Genomic DNA, 11,623 nt, shown 5'->3' with positions numbered 1-11,623 from the left:
TGACTAAAAACATCAATGTGTTGCTAGTTTGACTCTGGAAACTCTGGAATAGCCGGTTGTAGTTAGGTAGAGCAACTCAGATCATAACCTCAACAGGAAATTTTCACAGCTGACATCTTTCTTCTCTTTACTCTCAGACTGCAAGCTTACTTATGATCCCTGCAGGCTTAGTCTGCTAGGCATTCCCATGATGCATTGAGTATTTCTTATTCACTCTTTTTTACTTTCCTGGTGTTTTTATCACTCATTTTAATTCATTTTCATCTCTGGCTCTCTTGCATGTGTGCATTTTCCCCCTCACCCCACTGGTCACTACTGGGGTTTCTTCCTGTTAAAAGGGAGTTTTTCCTTCTCACTGTCACAGAGTGCTTTCTCATATGGGGATCATCTGATTGTTGGGGGTTTCCTCTTTAATATTTAGAGGATCTTTATCTTACATTAAAAAAGTGCTTTGAGGTGACAGCTGTTGTCATTCAGCACTGTATGAATTGAATGGATTTGAATATCTGTCTTCTGCAAACAATCTGTAATCTGTGTGCAACTCTCCACTCAGTGTTAGAACAAAAAAGTAAATATATAAATAAAACTCATCCTGTTATCACTATTGAGCTGAGTTACATAAACTAGTGTAATGTATCTGTTTGTTAAAGGGGCAAAGATTCATCCTCTGGGGATTACCCACACAGTCCCATAAACCAGTGGTCCCCAACCTCTGGGCCACTGACCGGTACTGGTCTGTGAGAGTTTAGGCTCGAGTGTGAAATTTATGGTTTTCAGGGTTTTTCATCGTTAACTCGGTTTCCCTGGTTCTTTTCCTGTGTTGTAATTGTGCGTCTTATATTGAAAGAAATATTTACGCGTTACCATAGCAACCAGAGAGCATTAAGGGGCAGAGAGGAGGATGTTACTCTCAATGTTGTTGGCGCATTTCAGGAGGACGCTGCTAATAAAGTTACACAATTACACAGTGAATTTGTGTTTATTATTATATTTACAAAATACCACAGTTTTTGTCTCGGTCGTATCATTTTATTTAGTTGTATTTATCCGCAACACCTTAAAGGCCGGTCCGTGAAAATATATCTGACATCAAACTGGTCCATGGACCAAAAAAGGTTGTGGACCGCTGACATATACGACCATAGTCAGTTGTACTTCCTACCAGCTGCAGAAACTCTGACTCATTCTTTATAGCGAGCTGTTGCTCAATAACAGAGGACTTTACGTTGAAATGAATTTTATATCACAGTTCACTTTTTCACTCAAGGTTAAGTGCTTTGCTGTGGAAAAAGTAGACTAAATTACACATCCACATACAAGAATTGTTACTTCTTCTTCTAGTTATTAGTTGTATGATGCGTCTCAACACTGTTTCACACATGCAGCTATAAATATCGCTTCCTAACCCACTTCACCAAGTGCAATGATATACAAATATGGCCCAAATACTGTATAAGGTATATACAGTACACACAGTACTCTGCAGGAGACCTGGATCTCTACTGCCTATTAGCCGTGAGAGGACATGAGACGTGGATTCAAAGACAGTTGGGAGATAGAAAAGAGAGAAAAACTGAGTCAATCGAGTTTTGAGAAGAGAGGAAAAAAAGAAAAAACGAGGGCATAGTGAAAAAAAACTGAAAGTGAAGGAGGCGAATTATGTTTTTCACTTTTTAATTGGGCCTGTGGGGAATGCTTGGGGGATATCACAGCAAGATATCCCATCTCACTCTTTGGTATTGCAGTGATCAGATGAGCGGAGGCTGACATAAGCAGAACCACTGAGGCTGGAGCCCATTCAGGCCTGGATTGCACCCTCCACGTGCTCCCCCACCTTCATGAATTATTCCCCTTCTCCTTTTCTCCGCGCTTGTTCGCTATCTGCCGTCGCATCTGTAACTCCTCTGCCATGTTTTTAATCTCCCTGACTTGAAGGCAAGCTCCATGCGGCTATCTCAACATCACTTTCATATCACCATCTGCTCATTTCACGCTGCCTGTGTCTCCGTTTCTCTCAGCCCCATTTGAATGGCTTTATTGACACATCAGTAGCATATATCATATCTTGCAGCTGCTGAAAGAAAAATATTTTCATGTTTTCACCTTTTGGTTTAAATCGGGCTATTTTATCAGCTTGTCAGCAAAGTTTCTAACAAACTGTTTTACAAGAGGTGATCAATGTCTAACTGAGTGACTAAAACAAGACTTTTTTTGTCTTATAACTATTTATCTGTTACTTAATTACTTTGGTGTAGTATGAATGGTCTTTATCAGTAGGAAAAACACTAAACGTATTAAAATACATTTTAAAAGTCCAACATTTACACTCTCTGTCACATTTTCTAAAGCTGTCCAGTGGGCCAGATTGGAGTCTTTGCTGGGCTGACGTCTGACACCCTTTCGCAGTCTTTATCATCAGGGATAATAGTAAATGACCCAATATGAATTGTAGCACTGAAGTTTTTCTCAGCATTAGCCAGTGGAGCTGTGTTTGCCATATAACAAGAATAAGGCTCTTAATGTATCTACAGCAGAAACAGGAGTCAAGAGTAATACAAGGGAATGTGCTCATTTAAAAAATAAAAATAAAAAGCTGTAGCTCTTTCAGATTAATTTCATCTATTATGGCGAGAAGCAAGTGTGAAAAAGCATGAAATAATACCATGCTGGATTGATTGGAAGGAGGATGTTCTTGGACAAGAAATCAGGCAACAAACAGAGTAATGTATTTTTTTCTGCTCTTTGCACCTTTCTGGTTAACATCCAGATTCACATTTAGAAATGATTGCCTGGTGTTCATGCCTCTCTGAATGTGGTAAGCACGAGAGGCGCCGTAGCCTACAGCTTCCTAGTGCTGTTATTAGCGTCTTCTGCCACTAAAGTATAGCAGACCCATGGGACGCTCCCCTAAGTATGCAGAACATTTCATTGCAGTGCATTTTAAACCTCTTATGGAAAAGGCAGAGAACTTCATGGAGTTATGATTTTATATGCACCCACCTGCCTAAGACTTTGTGGCATCCATATAAAGCAGCAGTGGGATTTTTTTTATTACAAAAATATGATTTGAATTATGAGGTCGCACTGCCACTCAATAATTTTTGGCAAACAAAATGTGTAAAGTGATCTCACTCAGTCCCATAGCATCTCCTCCTTTCATCCAGATCTAGTTTTGCTTTTTCTTGTTGCTAATGTTTTGGGGTTTTCTCCCTCCAAATTTGGGTTATATTTAACTACGTTCATACACTTTGTTAAATGTATGAAAAATTAGATTTGGTTATGTATAGATACTCATATACACACACACACACACACACATAAGGTATAAAATCATATAAATGTTACTGTTATTATTTTACCAGAAAATTACGATGTACATTTGTCTCTCAGGTGTGATCGCCCTGTTTTGTCGTCAGTATGACATCATTAAGGATAACGAGCCCAACAACAACAAGGACAAAGCCAAGAACTCCTCAGAGTGCAGTACCCCAGAGCACCCGCAGGGGGGGTTACTGCGAAGCAACGTCTAAGATCAGCCCTGCGTCACCTTCTGCAATAACCAACTCCTTAAACCTCAGGACAGGTGAGAGACTAGAAATTTTTTTTTACTATTATCTGCAAACGATCCCATCGTACGTCATACCTCAGAAATACCCATCTTATTGTGTTTTTATGATGTATTTATGTCTTTTTGAGGCAGCAACCTTAATTAAGTTACGATATCAATGTTTTCTCTTTGACTGACCATTTATTGATCCCCTTTGCTGATGTGTCATTATATCATTGTGTTTTATTTTGGTTGTGGGCGTAGATGGTATGTAAAGATGGATGTAGTCACTGCAGCAGGTAGATCCTGACTGAGTTATCAGGAAGCTGATATTAGCGGACGGTCAATCAGTTGAAACAAACCTTTGGAACAACAAACCTAAAGAGACACTTAAAATCACCTTTACCCAGATGAACATGGATCGTTTTCAATGAGCAAACAGAGAAAATGTGAAAGCTAAAGCTAAGCTATTCAAAATTTGCTAGCCACAAGCTATCAGCCTCAGTATGAGCAAAGAATAAGATAGAGTGGTTTATAAACATACTGGAAAATAATGTAACCTTACATTTTTTTTAGTTATATGAATCTGTTGCAGCTGCTTGCTTTGGTAAGGTAAAACATGTCAGATGAAGGCAGATGTGCAGCAACTCATTTTCAGCTAATAATTCCAATAGCAGAGCACTTTGTCTTCAGGTCTTTGGTAAGAGAAGGTCCAGTAAAAATGTAATAATTTATTCTTTTTGCATCAGAGAAAAGTTCATTTTAAAAAAATCGGAAAAGTAGAAACAGCCTTTGATCATGTTATGAGTGATGTTGCATAGCTTGTCCGCTAGAGGGAGCTCTGCAACTTCCCTGTCGGCTGTTTGGAAAGCCACAAACAACAACCAAATAACCTGATCAGAGTCAGGAACGGCGTAAATTAGTAAAAATAGAACAACGCATTGTAATTTTTAAAAAAAGTTGTTTATGTTTTATGTGTCTGAAAGGAAAAAAATAGCCAATATAGAATAATATTGGGCTTTTAAAATCACCAAATATTGGTGTTGTTATCGGTCTTGAAAATCCCATATCCTTCAGGCTCTAGTGACATCAATCACCAGTATTGGGCAAGTTACTTTGAAAAAGTAATTAATTATAGTTACTAGTTACTTCTTCAAAAAAGTAACTGAGTTAGTAACTGAGTTACACGATTCTAAAAGTAATCGATTACTTGAAAAGTAACTATTGCGTTACTTTAGAAAAAAATGTAACCCTCTGGGGTGCAGGGTGTAATTGGCCATTTTTAACTACTTTTGATTTTCCCTCCACATTTCACCTTTAAAAACTATTTACTTTGCCTTGCTTGGTATCATTCTTTTCAGCACAACCTCATGTGTCTGAATTTACAGTCATGTTTTCATTTTGACATACTGTATTAACACAATTGTTCTAAAATCAGACAAAAAAACATAAAATCCGAGTAGAAAAAGTTATATGTTCTATTGTAACAACAACAAACATGTTTATTGAATCATATTTCATAACTTTAAATGCAAATATAAATTGTCAATTTTAAAAATCATGTAGATAAGTTTTGCAAACAACAAAGTTATTTGCAGCTATTTACCTTTTACCCCTTTTTTAAATAACCATTTCAAACTATTTACATAACAATCAGCTGTTCTGCATTAAATAAGATGCCACACAAATTATTTGTGCCACTCCAAAAAAATCATTTTCTCTGTCCACTATAAAGGAGAACATCACAGCCTGATACTTGCAGGCCTGACAGCAGCAGGTGTATCACGCCTCTTGTTTTCATTCAGCAGTCGAGTCATTGTTGTGACACACAACGCAAAACTATCCACAACACTACACACTAACTACACAAGACAACACATTAACTACACACTACAAAAATGCTAAACGTTACAAATCTCTTTTTCTGCTTTCTATCTCTCTCTCTCTCTCTCTCTCACTCCTAAAACTTCCACCTCTTCCTAAACAACCAAATGTCATGTTGCCATATCATCTTTTGATTGGTCAACATGGTGCCAATCAGGAACCATACCCGTTCCACCAACACGAATGGGCTGTTTTTTGTTTTGTTTTGTTTCTTGTTTTTTTGCTCATAAGCAGAGAGTGCTTGTTAGCACTGTACTTAAACAGTAAATGTGACGAAATTATTGAGGAAAAAACCCTGTGTATATATTGTTTATCATGACTCTGGTTTATCAGCACAATTTAAAAACTGTTTGTTGTTGCTTTGTCTTTAAGTGGTCATGTGATTGGCTTACCACGACTACTTTATTCTTCCTCAGCGAAACAGCAGCACTCATGCGATTGTTTTGCCCCTTTAGCTCCAGGTGTTGTGCCAAAAAGTGATTACCGTCCGCGGGAGCGCACGCAGCTGCTTAAAGCTGTAGTGCCCAGATTACTTACATAGACAGCTACTTAAAATGCGGTAAGCTGAACACAGCTCCAGCCGTCTGATTGTTGGAAAATAGTAACGCGACCGCACCGCATTTTCTTGTTAGTAACGGTAACAGCGTTGTAACAATAGAAATAGTAATAAGTTAGATTACTCGTTACTGATAAAATGAATGGCGTTAGTAACACCGTTACTTGTTATTATTCCCATCACTGTCAATCACTAAGAAGCAAGGCTGCTTTATGAAGCCATCGACACGCTTTTGCTGTGGTCTGACTGAGAGACAAGGCCATACTGGACTTTTATCAGTTGGCGACTTGTCAGTAAAAAACACAGGCTTACTCTAAACTCATGCCCTGCTTTTTTTGTGCTTATGGGGACAGTTATTTAAAAAAAAACAAAATCGTGCTCTATTCAGCAAAATTCAAAACTAGTGATTAAGACCATAAACTCATCAACTAATTGGTGACTTGGGTCATATTGCAAGGGAGCAAAAAGCAAATTTTGAGTGCAATTATCCACACAAGAAAGTACATTTTGAAAATGGCACAAAACAAACATCATCCGGACTAATCTTCAGCCTTTTGGTGTTTAAGTAAAATGACTCTGTTTCTTTCAGATCCTGAGACCAACGGAAAGCCATTCTCAGAAAATATACTCAAGAACAGATAATCCATTACAGAAACTCTTCTTGACACAATGGAGAGCTCTGCAGCTACAACAGGCACAAATGTGAACTTACAAAATGAAAAGCTGCCAAACAGTGAAAGAGGAAACACCAGATGATAAAACTCCTTTCACTTTTGTAGCAACCCAAAAATGGATCGCGGCTGATGCAGACACGAGATATTAAATGGCTGTCGGTCAAGCTCTTCTTGACGAGAACTGCTTAACCCGTATGTTCCAGTTACTCCACATCGGTGGCATCTAATCCCAGGAGTGGATCATTAAACATGAATGTCAGCTTCAGGTTTGTATCATCGGTCAGAGATGGCAGAAGTGCAGACTGCCACACACGAATAGCTGGTCCAGGAACCAGTCGGCACACAACAAAACAAGCTAAAGACTTTCTCTTTTTCTATGTCTGTCCATCTGCATCACCTCCTTTCTGTCTTTATAACAGCCCTCTGTGTAGCAACTCATCTCTCTCCCTGTCTCTCTGTGTCAATGTCTCAATGATAAGCACATTGCTGTTTGGTGCTTCTCCTGTCGTGATTGTTTTAGCCCTTACAATCCCAGTCCTGATTATGGAATGATTATATTGTTGGGTCGGAAGTATTAAAAAACGCACAGTTATTTGTTTTTAAGGTTAGATTTAGGAGTTTTCCTTCTCGCTTAAAGGGACTCTTAAGTCCAGCTTGTTAATTCGGGGATAAAAGATCAGGACAACGTGAAAAACCATGCATGTGCACAGTTGCAGCCAATTTGTTACCAGTTAGCCAGCTATAATTGTCTGTGCATCGGGGAGGAAAAAGACTGGCGTAGCTGGAAATAACAGATCTCTGTTCGTATTGAGGGTTACTGCTCATTAATGCATATGCAGCACCATATGTCATCTGCAATCGGCAGTGGGATGTGAAGGGAATATGGATGAAAATATGTAGGGCATGTTCCTAATGAAATGGGCAAACATTTTACCCTTTGTATACGAGTGTCTTGTAGACCAATAAGGGAAGCTGAGAAGTAGAAACCTTGAGATGTTGTCCAGTCACAGTCAGACCTGTTTTTATGCCCACCGGTAGCTATGAGTTGGAGTGGGTTCAGCACAGCTAAACAAGCGTATTGTCCAGGAATTGTCCAGGAAACAATTTGTTGATTGTGAAGACTTAGAGAGAACAATTTCATGAAAAGAAAACTTCAGTATTGGCTTGGGTTTAAGTTAGGGTGAGGGCTTTGGTTGGGGTCATCAGCAATGACAACTCAGCCCACACAGAGTGGCAGAACCTTTTGACTCCACATGAACAAACTGGCTTGTTGATTGGTTAGGTGTTTGTGTGCAATTTAGGTTTTCGTATGACTTTAATATGCTAATCTTTAGACTGCTCGCCTGCTTTTCTGTAGTCTGGGCAATGGTTATGTCTACCCCTGAAGTAGCCCACCTATTATTCCCACACTCCACCACTCCAGTCCAGGACTATAAAAAACAGTCCTGCCACTTTTGTCACAGTACGTAACAAACTAAGTGATATGAGGCTTTGTCCTGTAGATTTAATCACCCAAACTTTGATTGACTGACGATAACTGAAAACCTGGATATAATCTATGTGCTACTAAGTGTATTTTTCAGTTGTTACAATAACTAAAAATACAACTTAAACATGTGTCATTATCTTTAATACTCTTGACAGTTGAACAGTTCAAATTCATATTCATGTCTAATGTAACAACCAAACTAATCAGTTTTATGTGGCCCAACGACGGAAGGATTAAGTTTTTTGTATTGATCCGATACCAATTAATACATAACAGGTATTACCAATACTAATACTGCTACTCTTGACCTATGAAGGCAGCTTATGTAGGGCAGAGCAGTCTGTCAGGATTTATGAGATGAATCGTTAATTTGCAAATTTTAAACACTAAATCATCATAATTTTTACTTTCCGTAATAATTAGTTAACACAACGAAACACAACCTTCAGCTTTTCATGTATTTTCAAAATGAATTTTTTGGAGATCTGGAGTGTAAATGTGCCTGTCTCTAAAGCACCGTGGGTCAACTTCTGCTGTTAAAATGGGCTATAGGATATGAATAAAATAGACATGACAGTCAACACAAAAAAGGGAAGATACTTTTCATAGTGTGTGTTTAAAGTATTTTTTTTTATTTCCCAAAAAAGTTATTGGGCTCCATATTGAACTTAGACGACGGAATCAAAGTATTGATCGTATCACACTAGTATCGATCCTAACAATAAGTGGGTGGATCCAACCGCCTCGACTCAAGATTCCAGCAGGGTATTTTATGCAGGAAGGAGTTAATTAACATGTAAAAAAAATCATTAAAAAAAGACCAAAATCAACAACCAATTAGTCCTGCTACAAAGTATGTCTAACCATAGCCTCTTATAATTAGCTTTGGGGAGGGTGTGGCTCAGGAGGTAGAGCGGGTCATCTACCAATCAGAAGGTTGGTGGTTTATTCCTGTGTCTGTGTGTTGAAGTAACATTGGGCAAGATGCATCCATCGTGTGCGTGAATGTTAGATGAAGGCACTTGTCTAAGACTTGTCTAACAAGATCTAGAAAAAAGAGTCACTGGGTGAATGAGGCTTGCGGTTACAACCGATGTCAGAGTTAAAAGAGCGCTATTTAATAGCAGTCCCCAACCTTTTTTGCGTAGGGTATGAATAACCCTATTCATAACACATGGGAAAAGACCCAGGGAAACCGAATTAATGATAAAAACGATAAAAAATATCGATAAAAACTGATAAAAACCCTGAAAACAATCAATTTCACACCTGAGCCTCAACTCTCGTGGCCTGTTACAAAATGCCTCACAGACCATTACCGGTCCGTGGCCCAGCGGTTGGGGACCACTGTACCAGTCCATTTACCACCAGTGTGTACTTAACAGCAGCTGAAAGTAGTCCCCAAAATATATAATCTGCTAATTCCTGATTAGGCAACATTTGTGGGTAAAAAAAATCATAATTGCCCAGATGTTCCATGTTTAAAAACAGAAAGTAGATGTGTTTATGGCAGTTCTTAAGGTTTATGTCTTCAGTCGGAGCAGATGGATGAAAAGTGAGCGCTGCGGGCAGATTAGCGAACAGATTGTTGATTTTAGTCTTTTCTCGGGATTTGCAGACAAAAACATATATATGTAAAATAAGAAGAAGCTAATTCTCAAAAGCAAAAACAAATGGAGATTATATTTGAAGTCAAGGGAAATCATAATTTGCTACCTAAGCTTTTAAGCAGATGTGGATACAATATTAATAAATGAGAAATCCAGTGTACATTTTCATAGTGTTACTATTCCAAGGGATACAGAAGAAGGAGCGAAACACATCATCTGGCTAAAGATAAAGGCTTCTTTTTATTTTAAAGTTTCCTGTTGAATTATATTGTATTATCTGCACAAATATATTGGACAGCAGCCCCTTTACACCGATGCTCTCTAGTTGAGTTCCCTCAAAAAGTCAGACAGAAAAATGCTGCGAAGCTGAACTCAGCAGAGTTGCATCCTTATTAGAGATAATGAGTGAATGTCTGAATGCCTCGCTGGTTGAGATGGCTGCTAAAAAGGAGCACGTATACGCACATATACGATTTAAATACTGCCACGTGCTGAGAGAGAGCAGGGCTTTGCGTTCTCATCAAAATCAATTCTGCCAAGGCCTCACCCTGCCATCCATTTTTCACCCTCTCCCTACTTTATCAGCCTTTCTTTTTTCTTCCTCTGTCCCCAGCCACCTTTATCCACCTGCATTCTCCCCCATTTATGACTTCACCCTCACTTTCAATCCCTCTGTCACAATACTCTTTTCCTCATATATCACATCACCCTTCCTTGTTTCTACCCTTGACCAGTCTCGTCCTCTCTCTTCTTTCCTCTCCCCTGATTCTCATTATATCCACTTTCAGGCTCCCGTTAGCTGCCTTCTCCCTCTCGGCATCAGCTCTGCTCTCTCTCATTCATTCGGCGCCGGCCCACTGCCTATCCCTCGCTTGCTCTTCTGCCCATTTATCACCTTTTTGTCTCAGACTGGCTGAGATGGACACTTTACCTGGTAAACAAGTGAAAAAAATAGACTAAAGGGAGGAGGAAAATGAGAGATTCAGTGAAGGAGAACTCTTGAGGAAAGGGAAAAATAAGATAAGTAGAGGAATTTTTCACTGATAAGCACATTTAAGTATAGCTTAAGAAGCACTTTTTACACAGTTTGGGGCTTTTCTAAAACAAACAAACAAAAAAATCTGACAGCAAAAGCGTAAAAACTTGTATTTACTCTAATAACTGTTAGCATGTCTGGTTAACTAGCTAACTAGACAGTCCTATTCTAAACCAGCATTGTGTTTATGCAGCATTTCTGACATTGTGGATGCTAGCATTTCATAGTTGCTAATTAGCTAGCCTGCACTCTTTATTGGATTTGGGTGAACAGCACCAGCCACTAAACGTACCAAGCACATTGGTTAGTCTTTATTCTTAAAGCCTTTTTGTCTTTTGATGTGAGAATGGTTTGAATGTAATAGTAAGGCCTTTAATATTTCTTTATTAATACTATATAACTTGTAGTATATACCAGACCAGTCCTCTGAAAACCACAAGTCTTTAGGCATGATAACAGTATAGGCATATAGCCAGTGTTGCCAACTCCTCAGTAAGGAAAATTGCTATTGGTGGTCCTAAAAGTTGCTAGAAGTCACTAAATGACATCATCGCCTAATTGCATAATTGGTCATGCTCATGTAATTGTAACTGAGCCATAGGAGAGAGAAATAACATCGTGGAAGAGACATAAAATTAGTAAAAAAAAACCCACATCCTAAATACATTTAGAATATATTTAGAACTACAAATTAGAGCAGGGCGATATGGCCAAAAATATTTATCACGATATATATTTGAAAATTTGCGATAACGATATAACTGACGATATAATTGATGCGAGACAAAATACAACTCCACAACATTACTAGCGCAAAAAGACAACCT

General features: G+C 38.6%; 2 protein-coding genes across 3 annotated transcripts in view; both read left to right on the top strand.

Annotated features, from left to right (window-relative positions):
• The window catches only part of LOC102311805 (fibronectin type III domain-containing protein 5), a 45,599-nt gene extending 34,112 nt beyond the window's left edge, over positions 1-11,487 (top strand). Inside the window, exons 5-6 of the mRNA XM_005951704.2 lie at positions 3,391-3,583; positions 6,577-11,487. Coding sequence (XP_005951766.1) covers positions 3,391-3,530 — 140 coding nt within the window. The 3' untranslated portion in view covers positions 3,531-3,583; positions 6,577-11,487. The remainder of the gene's footprint in view (positions 1-3,390; positions 3,584-6,576) is intronic.
• LOC102310967 (protein phosphatase 1B) overlaps positions 1-11,623 on the top strand; it is a 42,803-nt gene that overhangs the window by 3,147 nt on the left and 28,033 nt on the right. The window lies entirely within an intron of this gene.

The sequence above is a fragment of the Haplochromis burtoni genome, unplaced genomic scaffold (assembly GCF_018398535.1).
Source record: "Haplochromis burtoni strain Fernald_Lab_line unplaced genomic scaffold, NCSU_Asbu1 Contig_948, whole genome shotgun sequence".
NCBI lineage: Eukaryota > Metazoa > Chordata > Actinopteri > Cichliformes > Cichlidae > Haplochromis > Haplochromis burtoni.
The sequence above is the reverse complement of the archived record's forward strand: the minus strand, read 5'-3'. Positions and strand labels throughout refer to the sequence as shown.